The sequence below is a fragment of the Asterias rubens genome, chromosome 4 (assembly GCF_902459465.1).
Source record: "Asterias rubens chromosome 4, eAstRub1.3, whole genome shotgun sequence".
In the NCBI taxonomy this organism is placed as follows: domain Eukaryota; kingdom Metazoa; phylum Echinodermata; class Asteroidea; order Forcipulatida; family Asteriidae; genus Asterias; species Asterias rubens.
Genome location: NC_047065.1, coordinates 1,122,877 through 1,147,801, shown reverse-complemented (window position 1 = coordinate 1,147,801; position 24,925 = coordinate 1,122,877). Strand labels below are relative to the sequence as shown.

Sequence of the window (24,925 nt, the reverse complement as noted above, 5' to 3'; positions counted from 1 at the left end):
AAACTTTGCTGTTTGTGTTTGCTGACATTTTAGCTTTTGTGTTCTGCCTGACAGTATGCCCACACACGATGCCTTCTCACTGCCTTGTGTTCTCAATATCAGAAAGATACTTTGGCTCCACAAATTATAAAGTTCAAAATTATATCAATATTTAGATTCCAAAATGAAAGCCCTGGTATTTCATGACACGTTTCACAGGGCGTGATTTTAGAAGAATGAAACCTTCTTTAGACTGGAAGAGTAAAAGTTACTCAAATCTGATCAATAAAAAAAAATTCTGAAACCCTGTAAACTAAATTTTTTTTTTGAGGGGGGGGGGGGGGGGAGAACTGTCGAAAAAAGGAAATAAATGGTTCATCTACAAGTTGTCTTTGCCCCCACTTTATCCCCACCCCTATGAAAATGTCTAGTTACAACTGTATGTCTATTCACCCCATAAAAATTTCAGCAATTGAACCAAAATGGCTGATGTGATGATATTTAAGTTCAGGCCCTGAACTTGGCTCTTTTCTGGGTCCCGTGGGTTATCTCGAGGCATGGGTACCGTTTACTGGGCTTCCTGGGTGCCATGGGTTATTTCTAGGCCTGGGTACCGTTTACTTCGTTTTCTGGGTGTCGTGATTATTTTGAGGCCTTGGTACCATTAACTGGGTTTTCTGGGTTCCGTGGGTTATCTCGAGGCATGGGTACCGTTTACTACGTTTTCTGTCAGATACTTGGGATATATATGACTCTTACCTGCAATGATCAACGACGCATTCGTTGCTACAATATTCATTATCCCACTCTGGGCTCTCAATGCTCGGCTTATTGCAGCCGTTACGTGTGCAGATTTGGTGATTATGTGGCATCATACCATCAACACCCATCTAGAGAAAAACAAATAATCAAAAACGTCAATTTATTCTTATATTTTCTTTGTTAAATTTGTTGAGTGTAAAACGTCAGTAACGTGTAAATGAATAAGTTGGAGTAAAAGGGCACTCAATAAATAAACCATAAGGGAAACCTGCTGGATAAGTTTTCAATAGTTTGGATGTGAACAAAGACAAATTGACTGGAGCGGGACTTTATGAAACAAACCTTCGAAACCAGTGCTCATTTGTAATTTTATGGTGTCAATTTGGAGGAACTATTCTCCAGTTTTTTGGGGGACTATTGGAGGACCCGACCTTTTGACATAATGAAACCAACTTCAATAGGTACTGTGAAAGACGTCAATTGAAATGGGGGAGGGGGGGGGGGGGGTGGTGACAGGATTCAAGTCTACTCTAGTTTTTGGAGCACTAAGTGTGATTTAAAACTGGAGTACAGGAGATGATTATTATGGCTAAGTGTTTGCTGCGAGTATGAAACTAGGCTTTAGCTCTAACAATAGAGGGCGCTGTTGCATACTCACCATAGACTGCGCTTTGACGACCCTCTGTACATTGTGCATCTGGTTCATGCCGGGTTGCATCATGGGCTTAGTAGCTGCTGTCATGGTTACCGTGATAGGCACGCCGGTGACGATCGGCTTTGGTGCGATGATACGGGGCGCAATGTGCGTGTGACCGACCGTGGCTGGGGCGGCCGTGATGACTGCTGCCGTTTTCTTCTGCTTGCTGGGGGATTGTTCTTCAATTTGTGCTGTGTCTACTGCCGCCTGAGATCAAAACAAAATATAATATTAATAATAACAAAGTCTTATAGAGTGCACGTATTTTGGGTTATTTCTCCCACATTTAAAACTAAACTTCATCCTGGTGTTGCGCTCGCACTGTTGGCGATACTGTTGGATGAGTAAAAAAAAAAGTAAAATATCGGAGAGACAGATAAAGAAGAGACTTACCTTTGATACTAAACTTGCTCTGTATGCTGCTAGCTTCTTAAGGTACTCCTTCTTTGCTGTTTCAGTCCGTTGCTTATATGCCTAGATAAAAAGAAAGGTCAAATTGGTTTGAGTTTAAGTTAATTTGATTGTAAAACTTGAACTGGACAAGCCTGTGAAGGGGGGGGTGGTAGAACCCAAATAATCTTGAGAAGGCTAGGATTTCTAAGGAGAGGTTGGAATTAACATCTTGGAGCCGTTGTGAGATCCTTACAGCCAAAGCTGGGCTCACCAGCTCTTTTCAGAGATTTTATACATGGTTGCACTATGTGGGCGCACTATGTGGATAGGGTTTTCAGTCCCTGCCAGACTGCGTGGGTTCTCCCTGGAATAATTCCCCAGGGTTTTCTTCCCACATCAAAAACTGAAACTTCCTTCCTTGTCTTCTCTCCATTGGGGTTCTTGGCTAGTACAGTGATTAAGTTTGCTTCTCTCCATTGGATTCTTGGCTAGTACAGTGATTAAGTTTGCTTCTCTCCATTGGGTTCTTGGCTAGTACAGTGATGAAGTTTGCTTCTCTCAATTGGGTTCTTGGCTAGTACAGGATTAAGTTTGCTTCTCTCCATTGGGTTCTTGGCTAGTACAGGATTAAGTTTGCTTCTCTCCATTGGATTCTTGGCTAGTACAGTGATTAAGTTTGCTTCTCTCCATTGGGTTCTTGGCTAGTACAGTGATTAAGTTTGCTTCTCTCAATTGGGTTCTTGGCTAGTACAGTGATGAAGTTTGCTTCTCTCCATTGGGTTCTTGGCTAGTACAGTGATGAAGTTTGCTTCTCTCCATTGGGTTCTTGGCTAGTACAGGATTAAGTTTGCTTCTCTCCATTGGATTCTTGGCTAGTACAGTGATTAAGTTTGCTTCTCTCCATTGGATTCTTGGCTAGTACAGTGATTAAGTTTGCTTCTCTCAATTGGGTTCTTGGCTAGTACAGTGATTAAGTTTGCTTCTCTCAATTGGGTTCTTGGCTAGTACAGTGATGAAGTTTGCTTCTCTCCATTGGGTTCTTGGCTAGTACAGTGATGAAGTTTGCTTCTCTCCATTGGATTCTTGGCTAGTACAGTGATTAAGTTTGCTTCTCTCCATTGGGTTCTTGGCTAGTACAGTGATGAAGTTTGCTTCTCTCCATTGGATTCTTGGCTAGTACAGGATTAAGTTTGCTTCTCTCCATTGGATTCTTGGCTAGTACAGGATTAAGTTTGCTTCTCTCCATTGGATTCTTGGCTAGTACAGTGATTAAGTTTGCTTCTCTCCATTGGGTTCTTGGCTAGTACAGTGATTAAGTTTGCTTCTCTCAATTGGGTTCTTGGCTAGTAGAGTGATGAAGTTTGCTTCTCTCCATTGGGTTCTTGGCTAGTACAGTGATGAAGTTTGCTTCTCTCCATTGGATTCTTGGCTAGTACAGTGATTAAGTTTGCTTCTCTCCATTGGGTTCTTGGCTAGTACAGTGATGAAGTTTGCTTCTCTCCATTGGGGTTCTTGGCTAGTACAGTGATGAAGTTTGCTTCTCTCCATTGGATTCTTGGCTAGTACAGTGATTAAGTTTGCTTCTCTCCATTGGGTTCTTGGCTAGTACAGTGATAAAGTTTGCTTCTCTCCATTGGGGTTCTTGGCTAGTACAGTGATTAAGTTTGCTTCTCTCCATTGGATTCTTGGCTAGTACAGTGATTAAGTTTGCTTCTCTCCATTGGATTCTTGGCTAGTACAGTGATTAAGTTTGCTTCTCTCCATTGGGTTCTTGGCTAGTACAGTGATGAAGTTTGCTTCTCTCCATTGGGTTCTTGGCTAGTACAGTGATTAAGTTTGCTTCTCTCCATTGGGTTCTTGGCTAGTACAGTGATTAAGTTTGCTTCTCTCCATTGGATTCTTGGCTAGTACAGTGATTAAGTTTGCTTCTCTCCATTGGATTCTTGGCTAGTACAGTGATTAAGTTTGCTGCTCTCCATTGGATTCTTGGCTAGTACAGTGATGAAGTTTGCTTCTCTCCATTGGGTTCTTGGCTAGTACAGTGATGAAGTTTGCTTCTCTCCATTGGATTCTTGGCTAGTACAGTGATGAAGTTTGCTTCTCTCCATTGGGTTCTTGGCTAGTACAGTGATGAAGTTTGCTTCTCTCCATTGGATTCTTGGCTAGTACAGTCATGAAGTTTGCTTCTCTCCATTGGGTTCTTGGCTAGTACAGTGATTAAGTTTGCTTCTCTTCATTGGGTTCTTGGCTAGTACAGTGATTAAGTTTACTTCTCTCCATTGGGGTTCCTGGCTAGTACAGTGATTAAGTTCACTTTTCTGAGAGTCCATGGCTTCACAAACAGAATAAGTAAATCGTAAAATAAAAGTAACTGATAAAAAGTTTTCTAATCATAGTTTCTTTCTCACCTGTTTTTGTTCTGTTCCTAGACTATCCCACATAGAAGCTACAATCTTTGAGACTTCACCAAAGCTAGCGTTGGGGTTCTGCCCCTTGATGGCTGCCTGGGTGTCTCTGAAGAAGAGTGCGTAGGCAGAGACGGGTTTCTGAGGCTCATTGGGATCCTTCTTGCGCTTTCTCTTGGGCGGCTTCTTCTTGGTTTCTTTGACTTCGGGCCTTTTTGCTGCAAACTGAAGGAGAGAGAGAGTGATTTGTTATTGAGGTTTTTAAGAAATATTTATTCATGTTCCTGAATGGAATAAAGCAGTCAGTTAACTGCTGACACTTCATTTAAAATTGCATAAAACCTGTAAGCAGAAAAACTTGCTAGGCACAGAAAAACATGTTACCAGCCAACATTCAATAGAGATTACATTGTTGTGACTGATACCCCATTCACTTTTCGCTAAGCAGAGAAATTTGCTGGACAGTATTTTCTGCTCAACAGCTATATGAAGTTTGGTCTAAGTACAAAGCACAAAACATAAGTGACTGAGTAACATTAGTGACTGAGTAACATTAGTGACTGAGTAACATTAGTGACTGAGTAACATTAGTGACTGAGTAACATTAGTGACCAAGTAACATTAGTGAATGAGTAACATTAGTGACTGAGTAACATTAGTGACTGAGTAACATTAGTGACTGAGTACTATTAGTGACTGAGTAACATTAGTGACTGAGTAACATTAGTGACTGAGTAACATTAGTGACTGAGTAACATAAGTGACCAAGTAACATTAGTGACTGAGTAACATTAGTGACTGAGTAACATAAGTGACCAAGTAACATTAGTGACTGAGTAACATTAGTGACTGAGTAACATTAGTGACTGAGTAAAATTAGTGACTGAGTAACATTAGTGACTGAGTAACATTAGTGACTGAGTAACAAAACTTACTGAGTAACATGAGTAGACAAGTAAGAAATAAATAACCCAGTGAGCGATTTCACAAAGATAGTCTAACTTTGGACTAGTCCTAGAAGTTATTAAAAACTTAAGGCTAGTCCTAAGTTAGGACGAGTAACTCATCCTAACTTGAGAAAAGTAACTTGAGATAAGACTAGTCTTAACTATTTGTGAAATCTACCCCTGTAGCATAAGTGACCTAGGGTCGATTTCACAAAGGTAGTCCTAACTTAGGACTAGTCCTAGGCAATGCTAAGAGATAGGACCAGTCCTAAGTTAGGTGTAAGAGTTAGGACCAGTCCTAAGTTAGGTGTCCTAACTTAGGACTGGTCCTATCTCTTAGCATTGCCTAGGACTAGTCCTAAGTTAGGACTACCTTTGTGAAATCCACCCCAGGTAACATTAGTAACCGAGTAACATGAAAAACTGAGTATCATGAGTAACAAAGTACAATCTAAACATATATTTTTGTGCAGGACATACCTGTGCTAGTGGTGTGTTGTCGTCACTGTCTTCACTGCTCTCCTGGTGCGGAGACCTCGTATTACCAGGCCCCAAGTTTTTACCTAACGTTTGATGTCTACCCACAATGCCCTGCCCTGGCTGCAGACCAGCGTGAAGACCAAGCTGTGAACTGATTGCTGATTGGTTGATTGTGGACAACTGTCCCATATGTTGATTGGAATGCGAGTCCATGGGAAACATGTCCATGTTCTGTGACATATGAGGCATGTGGTACGATTGACTGTAAATATGCGTTGTTGTCGGGGCTGAGCGACTGAAAGATGCAGCCTGTGTGTGAGGCATCATGCCACTCATTGTACCAAGACTACTAGTCGGCTCCGTGATGGGAGGAATGTCCAAGTTATGAGGGGGAAACTGTGGATTCACAAGCATGTTGGACGTCGTCAGCGGATTGGGCAGGCTCTCCGTCATGTGACTCAACGGCTCTGTGAAGGCGGCACCAGACATGGAATTCGGGAAGTGATTTGCGGGATCGGTCATTGTGTGACTGTGCGTCGGTGACGGCAGCGTCATGGACTGTGACAATGACTGTGACATTGATGGGGAGTGTGACATCGGGGGATTTGAGTGATTGACAGGTGATGTCATCATCTGTTGATGCTGCATTGGGGGCGGAGTTTGATTGTTAGGAGCGGAGGGGCTGGACATGACTCTTCGGTCATGTAAAGAGTCTGTATGATAATTAGGCATAGCCTGGTTGCCGACTGGCTCATTAACGGGCTGGGCGGTGAAGGCATGGTCGGTCATTGTCGTGATGTTTCCCTCACCCATTGACTGTGCCATGGGTGGGATGTCAAATTCCTCATCACCAAAACTTGGAGTGTGAAACGTCTAAGTAGAGGAAGGGGAAAAAATAATTTATTGAGTCTTCAGGGGGAGGAAATCCTTCAGACAAACAGTGGGTTTTAACGTTCATCCTGCGCTTTAACAAGAATAATACCGCAATCAACTTTTTAAATCAAGCTCTGAGGGTTTTAGCATTGGCAAGGATCTGCTCATGTACACTGAATGTCTTAAGAAAACAAACATGTTTGGCAATCAAGTGACTACGGATGTGCAAGAGACGATCTTGCCATCGGCTGTTTTTCAGGCAATCGCAAGAACATTTTAAATGTATCCTGGGACTATTGGATTTCACATGTGCCTCTTCATGTATATCATTTGTAATGTTTTTCCTTTCCTACAGTCAGCCCTTTTACATGTAGTTTGATTATTATTTTTGCGCAGGATAAGAGCTCTCGACTCTCTCGACTCTCTGTCACTGTATATAAAATTACTTTCTTAGTTTAATGGCGTGATTCATTAGATGTGATTAGATACATTGCAACTGATGTTTAAAGACAAACTACAACTTTATTGGTGATCATCCAAAAGAAAAAAATGAGTTGTTTCAACCTGAAAGCTCACTGATTAAAAAATTATTATCAGTACCAATTTTCAAGATAATTATTTCCATCTGTTTAGAGGTTGATAAATTAAAAATCATCTTCGCCCGAATGATTTTACTGTTTAAAGTGCATCCTTTCTAATAGGAGACTTGTGAACGCTAGAAGTACAGCCAGCTTTCGATAGTATAAAGTATTTTGAGAAACATTTCACTTGAAAGTAATGTGGTTATGTAAAAAGATTTCTGTTTTTATCTCAAAATTTGAATCTGAGACGCGTAACTGTCAGATAAGTTGCTCAGATTGGGTATTCTGAGACGCGTAACTGTCAGATAAGTTGCTCAGATTGGGTATTTACATTTTGGATCAAACCGCTCAACCTTTACCTTTTTCATATGAATTTTTTTCTTTTTTTATATATGTATATTTTTACAATACCTGTGAGGACATGTTGGTGCTGGCAGCCACAAAGTTGTTGTTGTGGTGTACTCCGGCGGTGTGATTACCGAAGTTAAATCCGTTCACGAAACTGACTGCTGGCGTTTGGCCCTGCAAAAAAGTAAAAAGAAGAAACTCCGTTTAAAATTTCACACTCATATTTTTAGGCTTTGGTAGTGGTTTGACAAAATCATAGAGTAACAAAGTGTGATGTCAAAGATCGTATCACAGGCCTGTATGCTTTGTTTTTGAAAGGGCAAGGGCACCAAGGCATTTTCTCATTGGTAAAGGGCACCCTACATGTATGAGGAAATTGTCAGTTTCTACTGGGGCATTTTAAGGGCACCAAGGCAATGTTGCATTGGTTGCCTCCTTGAAGTTTCAGGCCTGGTATCAAATTTGAAGTTCACAAACTAAAAACAAAATTACTTAAATTAATTTCATGACAAAATATGGACAGTCTTTTTTGTGTGAGAGGTGTTCATCTGCAAGGAACACCTGATACTAGTTAAACATTAATTAATATTCAAATTTAGCACCTTAATAAGCAATTTCTTTCAGCTAGTGTGAATCGAACTTAAACCATGCATCAATGCAAGTCTGCCTATGATTTTCAATAAATCATTTGGAGGTTTGATAGTCTACTGCCCTCTAGTGACTGAATAGCTAGAGGCAGTCCATTATCTTAAGTCTACTGATATAGTGTAGTGCACACAGACATTCACACTCATGTATCACAGAGCATGGAGGTAGAATAAGACACAGAGCAACTGTTTTCAGGAGAACTATTCCCTAAGCAAACGATGAGCCCAAGGAATTTTATCCATTTTTATCAATTGATGAAACAATTTGAAAAGATGGACAGACCCGAGACATTTTGGAGACAAAAACTGCTTTGTTTTTTAAAAACAATTGTCCTTAGTAGAAATGATTGACATGTTATGTTGGTGCCTGGGTTATAACAGCAGCCGATATAACCCCATCCCTCCCAACGGGATCCTTAAAATGTTCCAATTAATTTGCAATTCCGGTGTCCAAAACATACTTAAGCACAATATGAATTCTTTCCCTCAACTCCAACAAAGAAATCCCCAACTGATTATTAATACTGCAAATTTGCATTTGTAAAATCTAACAAGCTCAATGTTTCTGTCTTTGAGAGCAACAACTACCCGCACCAAAGACGGCAATCGTTGAAATGGCAGGCCTTGTTTGACGATACGTGATGAGCCTCACAAGCGTATCTGAGCTAGCTCATAACCCTGACAACCCTGTTTGTTATTGACCGACTGATGGTGATCCATCACTGACACAAACTACATTAGCGGACCCGACTGAACTGCGACGTTGCACTTTCCCTCATCATCGAGAGACTCAGAGAGACAGAATAAGAAAGAGAGACTCTCTCCTCTTTTACCTGGCTCCATCCATCTTGCAACAGTGCAGTCGCGTGAAGGATTAACACTTAACTTATTAGGGCAATCTTGTTTGTAAATTTAAGACGCTAATGGTTCTCTTACACTTTGTTATCCGTTTTGAACTTTTCTACCGAAAATAAAAGGACGAGGATGGCTACCAGAAATGCTAGGGAAAGGTCAGAGCTGTCTTGACGTTTTCAAACTGTGCTTATTTGTTTCTGATGCCATTATGTTTTCTGGTGTCTATTGATTGATGCGTACACATTTATGCGTAAATGAACTCAGGCTCGATGACAATTCTCTGGAGGGGAAAATCCCTCTTCATTTTGCAAAGGGCACTTACATTACAAATAATTATGGAGCCATTCTGCAAAGGGCACTAAGAGTAAGACCAAGGAAAACAGAGGTCGTGGCTTGTGTTGTGTGGGACTTCAGATCAAAATTAAACAAGTATTTACAGATTTTTACAATACTTTTGCGACAAACAAGAAATGAAAAAAAAAAAAAGGTGACCTTTTTTACTTGATTCAGAGTGACAATGAACATTAAGAAAGTGGTGAATTGGTTTTTTCTCAACTGTGGCAGACTAATCTTGTGTCTCGGAAAATAAATGTCAATGATAAAGTGAGATTTTGAGTTTGGCGAGCAACAAAAGTGCTGCTGTGGTCATACTGTTGAAACACAGACAGTGCCAAATGCCAACGTGCTTACAGATTCTGCTTATAGAGGCTATGTGTGAATATTAAACAATATCAGGATGGTTTTTGTTAGCAGTCTCCTGTTTTGCTTCAAGACTCTTTTAATAATTCTGGATAGTTTATTCCATTCAACCATAAGTTATTGCTTTATAACTTTCCTCAAAACAAACATAGAATACAACAATACTATCACTTGTGAATAATTAATAAGTTAAAATCATTGTTGGTTTTGGGCAATTTGCCCAACGTTTGACATTATCTCTGAAAACAATATATCCACAAAAGCCAACAGATTTTTGGGGCCTTTTCACTATTGCTAGAAAAGACAGAACAAATTTGTAACAAAATATAATTCCTTTGTCTTGGAGAAAGTGAGCAAGTAACCACTTCCAGAGGCTGATGACAAAGTGACCACAAGATACGTGTCCTCCTCATCAACGATTGACCTGGCTGGAGTACAGACCACAAATCTTGACTCATAATGTATCTACATCTTCTTAATGAACCACGTTAAATAAAAGCGAGTCAATGATTGTTATTTCAATTCAGTACAATCATCCAAACACCAAACTGATGACATCTAAAATGATGGATGAAAACCACAATTTGAATTTATACTACAAATCAAACCTGCACAGGCTTCGGTGGCAAGTTTATAAATACTTAATAATAATAATAATACGCAGTTTTTATATAGCACTTCAAACAAAAAGCCTCGAAGCGCTTTACAAGAAAAAACAATATTACAAATTAACTGCGAGCATTTAAACCTACACTTTAGGCAAAGATATATTATGTATCTTTAATTAAGTGAAAGCCAAAACAACATCTTTTACTATAAGAAATAAGAGATGGATCAAAACAGAAACAATTTCATCATAATATAAAAATAAAAAATAAACAAAAAAAACCACAAGATCGCTAAATTGTGACATATCGTTCCATGGTTAAAAGATTGCCGACCGGAAACCAATTTCAATTAAACTGCACATTAACTACCCACCACTTCCTATTTCCCCGAAACATAACAAAGACGCCAGTCGCTCAAATTTCTAAGTAACTCATCAGAATTATTCAAATCTGTCATCGAAAAAAAAAAAAGTATTTCCACAGCTCTTGCTCGATTGAATTGAAGTTTGATGCACACATCCACTCAACAGTCGCCTTATGAGTTATGCATGCAATGTAACAACCTCTCTAACTGTTACAGATGTCTCTTCATGTACACAGAGCAGTTTTACACACATTTTCCGGCACTCGGGAGAAGGGGGGGGGGGGGGTGTCAAGAGAGACATCAGGTGGCCATTTTCCCAAAGTAATTAATACCCTTCATAGCTCTTAGAAATTACACAGGTGAGTTTGGATGATTGGATGAGAAGAAATTGGCTAGGGGGAACGACAACCTCATCATTCAGCTTTTAACACTCTGCGGGGAACAGAGGGGAATGCACGAGGCAATAAAATAAAATAAACCGTTATCGCGTGATGGAGTGATGCGTAGGGGTGTGGCTGTGGTGTTGTTACACAGAGATACCCTGCAGGCGTTTTGTTTTTATCCCCTCTTCCTCTTCTTCTTGAATATGAATACATCAGGTATGAGATGATGAATGAGTTAGTTTCAACAACCCTTGGTCTTTTAAGATCGTAATCGAATCTCCATAGGTAACAAATTTGACACAATTTCAGCTTTCAACAACAACATACTGTGTTTCAATCAGATTTCTCACAGATGAATAAGAATGATCGCGTTATGGTTTTAGAATGTTGCTGGGAAGAAAAAACTTGTTTAATATCCAAATTAAAATGGCAAGTGGGGATCTAAAATTGATGTGTGCTTAAAACATTATTAATACTAATCAAAGATGAAACACATTGATGACAACGTTTTGAAATACTGATCAAATAAAAATCACTTTCACAAAATATTTTACATTTTGACTTGGCTTAATAATCGTTTGATTAAATCGGGTACTAGACCAGACCACTTTGACATGATTCAAATAATATGGCTTCATTACTCTTTCATTTCAGCACAAAGAACGGAGCACTAATTACACTGAGAATTTCGAAGAAAACCGACCACAAAGTGATGATTCATTGCCAATAATTCATGCCATCAAAGAAACAAAGCTCATGTAGCAACGCATCTTTTTTAAGTATTGCTTGACAACAAGCAGACCACACTGGCTCTTTTCAGAGCCCCCCCCCCCCCCCCCCCCCCCCCCACAAAAGAGACATTCCACATGGTTGTACTCGCAATTTTACTATTTATTTATAGTTTCTTCCTATGCATTTTGTTTTGCTTCAGAACTAAGTTCAGGAAAAGAAAAAAAACCTTATAAAATTAATACCAAAAACAGGGACAGTGACCTAATTCACAAAATTGAACACTCTCGAGCCCCCACAAATAGTTGTAGAGGTGTTGTCGAAATGAAGAGCCACGTCCGTTTAGAGAAAGCCTAAGTATGCAGCTGCCACATACAAGTATGGAGTTTACTTGTTATCTCCAATACACAAAAAACTCTGTACGCAATTGTCAGGAATCTGGATTGTTTTCAAATCATATTTTTATCGATTAACAAGTCAATCAAAATGGAGCATTCCGTAGGATTCTAATTTTTTAAATCACACTTATTGATTAGTAACGAGTTTGGAGAAATACACAGCTTAGTGATGATAAATTTTTAAAGAGCTGTTGTAGTTTCTTACAAAGACTGTCTTTTGTTTTAAAACACAGGACACAAGTGAAAATGTTGTTTTGCAATTCAGTTTTGAGACATTATAAAAGTGGGGGAAAATACAAGTTTCTGACTAACCTTTGTTAAAATGATGTAAAATGACATTTTTTGTTTAAACTCTCTCAAAATGAAATTTCAAAGGTCCCAAAGAGGAACTGTTTTCAAAAGGATAAATTCTGACCTTTTTACTCTGTTTAATAAAAACAAAACCACCAAAACAAAACAAAGCTGTTGTTGGAAATTTCAAGTCATATGGGCAAAAAATTCAACTTAAAAAAATAATACCTACAGTTAAAAATACATAATATGTTTCTCACTGCTAGTATGAAATAGAAGGGTAAACTTCTGCTATTTCATGTAAAAGATGTCCGTGTGTCCACATGTGATGGTGAGGGCATTTCTTCTAAGGACAGCTTAAAATTTAATTTCCTGAAACAAATTGTGATTGGAAGGCTATCATCAACATGCACAGCCAATCTAACAAAATACGCAAATACGGCCGTGGAGGGAATTCGCGTGGAAGAAATTCATTAATGCTATTGAATCAGTAGCATATCACAGGACTTTGAAATGTAGGAGCAGAAAACACACAGGCAGAAGGCCCCCACTATAAGATATTAAATGGGAAGAATGCTGATTAAATTTCACACCTGTGTTTGCATTGGGCCAATTTGGCCCGCACTGCCACAAAATCAATATGTTGTGATGTGTCACTGGTGATTAGAACTATACAACCCCCTCCCCCCAACAATATCTTCTCTTGAATTCAGAAGAAGAAAAAATATTTCAATGTGTACAATATAAGCACCTGCTAAAGCATCCACCCCCCCCCCCCTTCACCCCGAATATAATTATTTTATGTTGGTCTTTGTCACACATGATGTCTTACAAATCGGTTGGTCCGGTGGCTTAATTCTAAATTAAGACGCTAATTGAGGGTTTCAACAATTCATTCTTGGATTACTTCGATTTGGTCGTGTACAAATACCATTCTCCTTTTAGGCCTGAAAAATACCAACGTGCACGCACTTGTACAAAGTCATTATAGACCTTTATCATAACATGGAGTCGGTTTCCTCTCCTGTGACATGTTCACGGGTGACGTCAACAAAGGACGCGAGTCGGCACAGATCTAACCTAGATGAATATTAGCCTCAATATTAAGCTGCTTAACAAATATGCTAAGCAATAAGGTCACCAGTGTAAATTACATGGGATTTCTGGTTTGCTAAGCAAGGTTTCTTCAATGCTTACCAATGTATTAATTTCTCAAAAAATTTAGTCATGGCTTCCAGTTAAATTGTAGTTCACTCCCTCCTTACTTTCCCTTCTTATTTCTTTCAAAATTAACAGAGATAATAAAACTTAATTATAAAAAACCCTACTCCTATCATCATAACATGACTTTATTAAACGCTTAAAATAACAGAGTGATTGACATCGCACAAATTCTGCTTGTTTGTCTAAGCCAGCGAATGTTATTGATTCATAAATCTTCCCGGGGGTTTGGGACACGATAATCGACCGACGATATAATCCTCCATGAAATAACATCACAAAATAAAGACCAGAAATTATAATTTATCCAAGATTGGATTAGACTACTTGTAATAAAATAACTGTTTGTGAATCACTTTTGATGTGTGTGTTCATTCGATTCCAAGAAGAAGAAAAAATGCTGGGTGGTTTGGCGAGGAATAAATTAAAAGTAAATATTGATTTAATAAACTGGAGAGTTTTATATATGCAGAGTTGTAATGTATTATTTAATTGGATAGAAGGCAATCAAACTACAATAGATCGGTTTTACCATGTATTTCTTTTCCTGCACCCCCCCCCCCCCCAAAAAAAAAAGAAAAACAAGTTACAAATCTAAATGCATAAACAAAGAAACAATATGAATAAAAAACACAATACACAAATTTTGAGAAAACAACTGAATAAATGAAGAACAAAAATTGTATTCAAGAACAAAATTATTGTTACTCCCTAGAAATTTAAGATTTCTTGAGAATGACACAAAAAAGATTTTCTATAATTTCATTTCTCTGTATTTTAAGAATAATTGTAATGGTTAAATTATGCAAATAAGTTAATTAGTGGTGCTTATTCTTGTTAAAGACAATTTAAAAAAACCAGATGGTTTCAAAACCAAATTAAGGGCAGTAAATGTAAACACAACTCATCATCACCATGGTCTGTGTAAACACGGACCACAATGAATCACATCATGATTTATAAGTTGACTTAATAATCACCCAATTATAGGTCTTTGAGAAAAGAAGAAGACAAAAAAGAAGAACAAAAATATATCAAAAATATTCCTAATGAAGGTTTCTCCAGAGTGGTTTACATAACGAGAAACAACTTTGTCTTTCTGCGGACAGCTCCCATGTGATTGATGTCTTCTTAAGAGGTTTGATTTCCCCCTCCTGAAAACACATGCATACATAATGCAATCATCACGTTAATTAACTTCCATTGTCCAGCCCACCTGTTTTGTGATTTCCCAGCCTCCTGAAAATAAAAGAAAAAGAATACTGGACCGTGCAAAATAGCGTGCCTTTCTTTCCCCCCCCCCCATCCTTGATTGATAAGCATGGGACTTCATTTTGTGTTCGATAATCAGTTACAATTCTCCCTTTTATGTTAACATTGGAAATTGAGTGTGCTTGGCTCCGCACCTGCTGGGCGTAATGGCTGACTGAACACATCACGCACTCCGTCTACAACTCTGACAGAACATTAGTTACTGATTCCGGTCACAAATAGTCTCAAAGAAGAGACTAATTTACTCCAAACTGTACTTGAAATCGAGTAGTCGACATGAACAGCCGAGGCTTCAGGAATATATAGGGCAAACATCCTACCTAAGTTGCTTTTAAAATGAAGGTTCACCTCTTCCTCGTGTGAAGTTGGACGTAAATAAATTGGGTCGTAAAAGAAATGGGCAGAACGATTCAGACAGGTTTGTAGGATCATTCTGTTGCGTTACTATATTTTCACCTTTGTCGATCTCACAACTCAAGTAAGCATTCTTCAGTTGCCTTTGTGTGAGAATGAAGATGGATTAAATAAAAAACCTTAGGTTTGTAAATTATTATCCACTTTTCTCGGCGGAATTAATTTAAAAAAACAAAGCTAAGGGGTCCTTGGGACGATGGATCCACTGTAACCCCACTAGCCGTTGTTTTATTCCTCAAACACTTTCTGACATTATTTGTTTGAGACAGGTTTGACTGTTTTTCCGGCTCTCTCCCGAGTTCTATGTTCGGTTCTAAGCTAAACATTACCTTGAGGCAGGCTTCAATATTTTTTATTGAGTAAAATACGAAGATTGCACAAAGATATAAAGAAGGGGAGCTGAGGTGGGGGGGGGGGGGGAATCAAGTAAATTAGGCCCTCGTTGCTGATGACGACATCGCACCCAGTGGAGCAACGCCTATGGGTAAATGTTCTTTCGGCAGCTGGGTTGCTACGGACCAACAAGGAGAGGAACTGAGATCGAGGAAAGTGCATCGACATAATTCCGCAACGGATGATTGACAATTACACAAACACAATCAAACACATAGCGCACACGACGTTATGTACATACACCGGGAACCCTCAATGGCTGAATGCATTGGCTGACGTGGTAACGACTGTTTACTTTTCAGTCTTAATGAGAAACAATGAAGTTCAGCTGTTCTTTGTGTAGCGTTCATAAAGGATAATGATTACCTCATCTGACTGTTGGTTTAAACGCAGAAGTAGGAAAATGCACTCACACATATCTCTTAAATTTTAACCAAACTGAACGAGGAGCTATACATATTAATAGAGGATTTATACAAATTTTGCTTGAAAGTTTCAATTTAAATTTGAGTACTTAATTCTGATTTATGACTCTGAATTCATAATATGCTGATGGCCGTTCTTAAAAAAGAGGATATTTTTGGAAGAAGAAAAAAAAGTGAAAAGAAAGAGTCTTTGTCCTACTGGTGACCACAAGCAGAACTCAAATTTAAAATATCAAAAACATTAATTCTGATTGGCAATTAAGATCTCATGCATGTACATAATGGTTGCTTACATTTATATCATGTGGAAATACAATCTACGAAACATGATGTACAATATCACTGCAGACATAAAAAATAAATGCATTCAAAGAGTGACCTTAAGAACTTAATCCAATCCAACTATTTATTTGAAGCAAAATTAAAATGCAAACATAAAACCAAATCCAATGTCAAAAATAATTAAGCGTAAAATAACGAATTCATGTCGCCGACTTCACAAACCCCGGCCCTGTTAATAATCCTCCATGAAAACAGAAATGATTACCAAAAATTAATATTGTAATAAATAACTGGCAAAGTACCAGTCATAAATGATTAATTAACCATGCAGTCGGGAGAAAAATCGTTTATGACCAGTTGGTTTAAACGCAGAAGTAGGAAAATGCACTCACACATATCTCTTAAATTTTAACCAAACTGAACGAGGAGCTATACATATTAATAGAGGATTTATACAAATTTTGCTTGAAAGTTTCAATTTAAATTTGAGTACTTAATTCTGATTTATGACTCTGAATTCATAATATGCTGATGGCCGTTCTTAGAAAAGAGGATATTTTTGGAAGAAGAAAAAAAAGTGAAAAGAAAGAGTCTTTGTCCTACTGGTGACCACAAGCAGAACTCAAATTTAAAATATCAAAAACATTAATTCTGATTGGCAATTAAGATCTCATGCATGTACATAATGGTTGCTTACATTTATATCATGTGGAAATACAATCTACGAAACATGATGTACAATATCACTGCAGACATAAAAAATAAATGCATTCAAAGAGTGACCTTAAGAACTTAATCCAATCCAACTATTTATTTGAAGCAAAATTAAAATGCAAACATAAAACCAAATCCAATGTCAAAAATAATTAAGCGTAAAATAACGAATTCATGTCGCCGACTTCACAAACCCCGGCCCTGTTAATAATCCTCCATGAAAACAGAAATGATTACCAAAAATTAATATTGTAATAAATAACTGGCAAAGTACCAGTCATAAATGATTAATTAACCATGCAGTCGGGAGAAAAATCGTTTATGACCAGTTGGTTTAAACGCAGAAGTAGGAAAATGCACTCACACATATCTCTTAAATTTTAACCAAACTGAACGAGGAGCTATACATATTAATAGAGGATTTATACAAATTTTGCTTGAAAGTTTCAATTTAAATTTGAGTACTTAATTCTGATTTATGACTCTGAATTCATAATATGCTGATGGCCGTTCTTAGAAAAGAGGATATTTTTGGAAGAAGAAAAAAAAGTGAAAAGAAAGAGTCTTTGTCCTACTGGTGACCACAAGCAGAACTCAAATTTAAAATATCAAAAACATTAATTCTGATTGGCAATTAAGATCTCATGCATGTACATAATGGTTGCTTACATTTATATCATGTGGAAATACAATCTACGAAACATGATGTACAATATCACTGCAGACATAAAAAATAAATGCATTCAAAGAGTGACCTTAAGAACTTAATCCAATCCAACTATTTATTTGAAGCAAAATTAAAATGCAAACATAAAACCAAATCCAATGTCAAAAATAATTAAGCGTAAAATAACGAATTCATGTCGCCGACTTCACAAACCCCGGCCCTGTTAATAATCCTCCATGAAAACAGAAATGATTACCAAAAATTAATATTGTAATAAATAACTGGCAAAGTACCAGTCATAAATGATTAATTAACCATGCAGTCGGGAGAAAAATCGTTTATGACCAGTACGAAATTGGGAAGAAAAAAAAACCCACCATAAAATAAAATAATCATTCATGAAACGGCACGTGTGTGAACTACAGCTATGAGAGGCTGGTTGAGTTCAGGGAACATGTCAATGTACTTTGAGTGAGAACTCTTCTAATAATTTCAACAGATTTAGCCTGAGGCTACCATACAAGGAACAATATCCATGTCTTTATCGCTATACTATCTGCGCCTTTAGAGGACTAAATAATTGCTGTGTTGGCAATTACTTGACGAGGCTCGTGCTTACTAATGTAAATGGCAAACAGAGCCAGAGATTATGCTGATTTTTTTTTTATCTCCACTCTCTTTTCTTTAACGCTTACAGCTTTTGAATAAAGATGGGATGATCGTTGATGAATTGGAGTCGCTTTTTTTAATGACTGGTTTAGAAATGTATTAAATAATGCAGCATTATGTTTTTTTTTATATGCTAAACACTCACAAGTTGAGTACTTTTTAAAACAAAATGAAATAAAAAAGATGCTAAAAAAATATTGTTGAGATATTAAATCAGCTGATGCAAAGACAGATGGTTTAAATGCAAACCAATAAAATAAACAAAATTGGGACCAAAGTATGTATATATTTTTTTGAGAATCTAGATTGTTGAATTTAAACGTAGTTGTAGTGGTTCTCTTGTTTTAAATTTCAAACCTAAAAGGCTTTTTATTTAGTCTTATCTATTTGTACCTTGAGAATGAACACAGACAAGAAATTGTTAAATTAGCGTTTTCAAAGTTAGTTTTTTTTTCAAACACATACAATACTGTGTTTATTGGAGAGTCAAGAATTGGAATGAATATAACAAAAACAAATTGCAGTATTTATTTTTCTTTTCCTCATGCCGAATGTGTCAGTTAAATAAAGTTAACAAATTATAAATAAATAAATAAACTGAGTTTTTAAATTTTATTTGTGGCTAAAATTAAATAGCTTGGCAAACAGAATTCACAATGTACAATCTCTCGACAAACAATCTAAAACATTTCATAGATCTTTAAAAAAAACAAGCAAGTTGAGTTGAGCCTTAAAGAAAGGATGTGTGCATGCATGCATTACCACAGAAACACTCGGCCGCTGTGGATAATAAATATAGAATTGTCCACTTCACCCGAAAAATGCATAACTCCACAATCAATACACTTAATTCACTCTACAAAAGCCCAAAATAGCAAAACTCTAACACACAAATATTAAATCTCTTCAGAAGAAGAAAAAAAAATCCATTAGCTCGAAAGTGGTTTGCAAATTTGGAGCAGTTTGTCGAGAGGTAGTGAGAGGGAGCCAGATATGGTGACGGACGGGGGGAGAGACACGGTGAGGGACGGGAGACACGAGTGCATCCAATGATTGGTTTCCTTCATTAAGATGTAAAGTCCCTCAAGGTTATCTCGTTAATTTAGAGAAAAAAGACTCGTTTAGTTCCACAACTACGTTCTTCAGCAATTGGCCATCAATGCTTGCCCAGGGGAAAACTTAAGTACCACATGTACAGATGACTGAATGAGTAAGACCATTGTTAATGCACGTCCGTGTAGCGCAACGTGAGTGAAGTAAACACGAAACATTTATGTTACGGGAAACCAGTGAACCGACAACTGGTTGCCGTCTCCGGTATCAGGATAAGCTACTTGTTGTTAGCAGTTGCCCGATTTTCAAGAATTAAGTTTGTATAAGTCACGCTGGTTGAGTTTTTGCATTAGTTATCATTAACGTTTCATGACAAGTTAAAGGGATCATGGTGAAATTATGGTTTTTTTTTTAAAGTAAATCAACAGAACAATCCTCCTTTGACATATTTTCTGTCACTGACTTGGAAAATTTATCATGTTTTTACAAGTGATGTATTTAAAAATAAAAACAAGTAAATCAAAATCTTATTTTAGTTGGTTGGATGAAAGAAAACATATCCTTTCCACAAATAAATTGCTTTTTAATACATCAGCTTATCCCCAAAAGGTCACAAAGGTTAATTTCTAAAAAATCAATTTTGCTTTCTACTTCTGAACCATAAAAAGTAAATTTGAAATCTATGTAAATCGGCTCACATAATCTTAGTCCAATTTGAAGAAACTCTGTCTTCAACAATCCCCCCCCCCTCTCAGAAAAAAAGGAAGAGAAATTGAAAGAGAATATTTGTAGCAGGTCTGCGGAGCTCGCAAAGAACTACTCCGGAAATCCTCTACCGTACCATTAGCTAAATTGAAGACCGAGTGCTGATCATTGCGACTACTTTAAATATGAAGTGATTATTTTAAGAGCTTTCTCTCTCCGAGCCGTACCAACTTGTCTCAAATTATCTCAAAAAATAATGGAAAAATAAGTATCTGAAGTATTTCTCTTTTGTTACACCGAAATGTAATCAATTTGTCCTTGCTTGATTACTGACAAGGATCGTGTTTACAATTTACACAAAATTAAACGTAGAGAACCTGTTAAGTATTTTGAACAATCTTTTAAGGGATGACATTGAAAGAGAGGATAGTGGCCTAATCTTGAGGCTTTTACCAAACAGGTAAAATAAATATATTATATTTATTCCTTTTCAGGAAATGAAAAACTCTAAAATGGCCTGATGAGTGCTCAGATGCACATTGAATCAATAGAACTGAAAGGTCGTTCTCTCAAACAGTCTTTAAAAAAACATTCGCTGAAGAAACATTCGGAGGATAAGAAAAAATCTCGGCCATATCTCAGAGTTTTAGAATCACATTCTCAGTTTTAAACCATATTAACTGCCTGACCTCTATTCTCTCCTTCTATCGATAACTACTTGCATTACGTGTATTTCGTCCTGATCAAGATAACCTTGTATAGCACCCCCAAAAGATTTACATGTGTCAAAAAATTCAGCACGGCCTGACGGACTCGGCGAAGCTTGGCTTGATGTAAAGGAAGATCAATGCCGCTGATGTCACTAAATAAATACATGGCCTGTGATTCCTAGTTTCAATGCATCACTCTATCCCCTCAAGAGGCAGATGACGAAGATATCGCGTTGCGCTCGGCAAAAATAAAGATATGAGACTTCCCCCCCCCCCTTCTCTGCCGGCGAGACCTTTGCTTGGAGGCAGAGCTCGGACGCAACTAAATAATCCAGTGATCAATTAGAGAGAATGACCAATCTGTAAAACCATATGAAACTAGGGCTTAGAGTGCTGCTCTTCTCCTCAAGACACCAACCAAAGCAACAAACAAAAAAATCATAAAAAAATGAATCAAGGAGAGCAAGAGGAGAAGAGGAAAAAAGACGGATCTAAGAAAAACGGTGTAATCTTCCCTTGAGGAACATGACTCTCAGAAAGCTCTCGGGGAATTCTCCTATGATGATTTTCAAAGCTTTCACGCAAAGATCAAGTGATGGAAAACCCACTTATCATACAGCATTGCGGAGGGCTTTTAGCTCCCGTTAAAAGAGAAATCAAAACAGTCTTAGAGAATCTCATCCACTTCTATCAACTTGCCCCGACCAACGACGCAGCGTGCTTAACACACATGGACATTTCTGAAACTGGTGATACTTGAGTGAGTGTGTGTCCACCGTTCTGTCACCGTGTCTCTTCAGGGTGGGGGGGGGGGGTCTGATTGCCGCCCGGCTTCAAGACTGAAACGGATACCCTTTTCCATCCTCCATGCATAATTCAGACTTTGAAAGTTGCCATCATTACGAAAACAAGCCCGCAATCTTGGGATCCATTGTCCCTTCTCTGGAAGTCAAGAAGCTGGCCTTATTTTTCAAATTTTCGCCGGTGAATACATTCCAGGGGGCTCAAGTATGCCTACAAGTACATCCAAGCAGAGAGACTTGCTCCTTGACGTTTAGTTTTTAGAGACTCAAAAGGACGTTTGGAATTAATTTGTGCGCCGTAAAAATAAAAAAAAAACAACAAATAACCCAATGTGCCCAAAAACATCCCGACAGACCAACTTTAGTTCTACTTCTTCAAATCTATTTACTCAAGAACTTTAATTAATTTGGGACAGGAGACAATGGTAGCGACCTCTGTAAACTTGTTTAACGAGTAATCAAATCCTCATTCAATTAGAGTTATTCATTACACAACCAATTTGCAGAATGTTCAACCAGTTTTAGGTTTGGGATGACAAACTAATTACGCCGTCTTTTTATTTACAGATTTAAAATCACAGCTGACTTGTTAGAAATATGACTCTGCTATTCTAAGCGAGGAAATAGTCCTACTTGCTTTGGTTAATGAACTTTACAAAAAGGAGAAAAGCACCACACGCATTTCATAAAATTAATTAAGTTGGTGGGTCAAATTGTGGGTCAATTTGACCTGAAGTTTTCATTTAAATTTCAAATACAAGCTTTCATTGATGCCATTGCAAAACAAAGGATGTATTAAGAGGAGCATGTGTTAGCTCGAGGGATGTCTTTTGGACACCCGGTTTTAAATTTGGTCACCCTGTTTTTCTGTGTCAAATATTCACAGTGAATTTTTTATTTTTCTATTTCTTTTTAGGGGGGAAGCAAAGTACAGCATTTACATTTCTCTTCATGATGACAAAATAATATTCAAAACATTCACATTCGAATACTGTTTCATTCCTTCATGTTATTCAAATATATGTTTCTTGAATACTTGAAAATACTACTGGCTAGCTTGTCCGCACACAATAATCAAATTATTGGAGACCCTCTTCTCAACGCTTCACATAGTCTTGTGGTAAAAAAATCCAAAAACATTCGTCATAGTTTTATACATGTTTGATACAACGACGATGGTAAGTTATAATCTTAGAATTTAAAGCCAGAGGGCCGATAAAGATAAATTGAATTGCTGCTAGAGTCGCTTGCTTTGGTTCCATCCAGTTTAACAGTATAATGTATCCCATCATTGTAATTGTGGCTCAAGAAATTGTTTAACGGCAACAATTTTTTGAGGTAAACTAAAAAAAACACTGAGTATACACTGCTAAACACATCAGTGTATGAGTACAACCAAAATTAATATTCTTTATCCCTGATGCAAATTTAACATCTATTTTATATTCTTTATCCCAATGCAAAATCCCCTATTTTTTTAAAATAAAAATTAAAAATTAAAAAAGGAAACAAAAATGTTTCTGGAAATTCTAGTGGTTTTGTTCTAAGAATGGTTTTTGCTAATGAGTCAGAATGATTAACTTTCTGTCCTAGAGATCATTGTAAGTATACCAAAGGGAACAGTCATAATATGATGTAGCTTACATATAAATTATATGGATTTACGATGGTATGATGGCTGGCAGACCTGCCGTTCTAATTCTGCTTGGAGATTTTTGTTGTTTTTATAAATTTAATTTGTGTACTTTGTACGATACGGCAAACGGAGTGAACAAAACACCCAAGAAATGATCCCTCTTAAACGATTTATGTTTTTTGAGAGAAACAGGGACTCAGCCTCAATATGCCTAAGCAAAATAATTCAAAATGTAAACAAAAGGTGACAAGTTAGAGAAATAAATCACGTTTTGTTAATGTTAGAGGGAAAATAGAAACTTAAAAAAATTCTTAAAACTGAGTGTTTTCATTTCACTTAAGAAATTACTGCAATATTTACACCAAGTAAATGTATTTACTTGTAGAGTCTTGCAAAGAGCATTTAAAATTGATTGAAACAGTTCAAACACTTTTTATCCACAGTTTGTTTACTATCTGCTGATGGACAAAAACCATAACCATGTTAAATTGTTGTCCCTCAGTGTGAAGAAACAGCCACAAAGAAACTGTTCTCCAATTATGCCAAAGATTATGCTTCAACAAAAGAAACAATCACTTAACAGAAAACAAACAGAAGCCCACATTGGGGTGTTCCAAACCCCTCAACAATCCGATAAAATAAAATATATTGTACTGGTTTTCTCTTACCATTGCTGGCCAATATCCAGAAGACATTTTCCTATGCCGGCCTACTGGGGGTCCAACACTGTGCATCCAAGCAGTAGGGTCCTCAGTTTGACATTTCATCTTTCAGAGCAAACTCCTGTTTCTCCAGTATCAATTATTATTTTGTTTTTATTCTAAGGATCAGTTCCTTGGGAGTCCTTTGCAAATTAACAAAGTCCCTACCTTGGTTCAACGCATCAAGGAGCCCACCACTACAGAGTCCACCAGTTGCGATGCGTTCAGTGACGAGTGGCCGACGGTTATTGAATAGGGGGAGACGAGACGAGGAGAGCTGTAGCTAGCTCCACAGGTAGAGAGCGACCGATCACCAACCACGACGCTGATGATGCTGACGGTACAGAATCAAGAGCGTACAGTGTGTTCATACAGACCACTTGCCACAACACGATGTGTATAACAATCAATCAGAGGATTGGTACGACGACGACGGCGGTGATAGAGTCGACGAGAGAGAGAGAGGAAGAACGAAGAGATGTGATCCCGACTCAGCTCTGACCTTGGGGGGGATCTAGCCAATGGCAACGCATCGTACAAATTTTATGCCTCATTCTATCTTGGTTGAGTCATCATTAACCTGTGTGTGCATGTGGACATGTACAACCACTATACATACACATGTAACAGCCACCAGGGTTTGTTTTCTTCTTCCTCACGTACCGATTTAATGGACCCATTGTTGGCGGGTAGAATGTCAATTTGTAACGCAGAAATTAATCTTGCTCGTATTTCACTTTCTCATCTGTCTTTTTGAGATCCAGGTGATGTGGGAAATTATGTTTAAATAAGAGCAAGTGGTCTGAATAAAGAGGGGGGGG

The 24,925-nt window shown here is 37.7% G+C and overlaps 1 protein-coding gene across 3 annotated transcripts in view; it reads right to left on the bottom strand.

Annotated features, from left to right (window-relative positions):
- The window catches only part of LOC117289199 (TOX high mobility group box family member 3-like), a 28,452-nt gene extending 3,925 nt beyond the window's left edge, over window positions 1-24,527 (bottom strand). The window contains exons 1-7 of one of the 3 annotated variants that reach the window (XM_033770207.1): window positions 24,072-24,526; window positions 7,529-7,639; window positions 5,664-6,536; window positions 4,240-4,461; window positions 1,832-1,912; window positions 1,400-1,645; window positions 739-869 (exon numbers count right to left, since the gene is read on the bottom strand). In XM_033770207.1, the coding sequence (XP_033626098.1) occupies window positions 739-869; window positions 1,400-1,645; window positions 1,832-1,912; window positions 4,240-4,461; window positions 5,664-6,536; window positions 7,529-7,639; window positions 24,072-24,170 (1,763 nt within the window). In that variant the 5' untranslated portion in view covers window positions 24,171-24,526. Of the gene's footprint in view, window positions 1-734; window positions 870-1,399; window positions 1,646-1,831; window positions 1,913-4,239; window positions 4,462-5,663; window positions 6,537-7,528; window positions 7,640-24,071 lie in introns of those variants that run through there. The other 2 variants (XM_033770209.1, XM_033770208.1) reach the window with 2 other exon arrangements.
- Window positions 24,528-24,925: the final 398 nt, after the last annotated feature.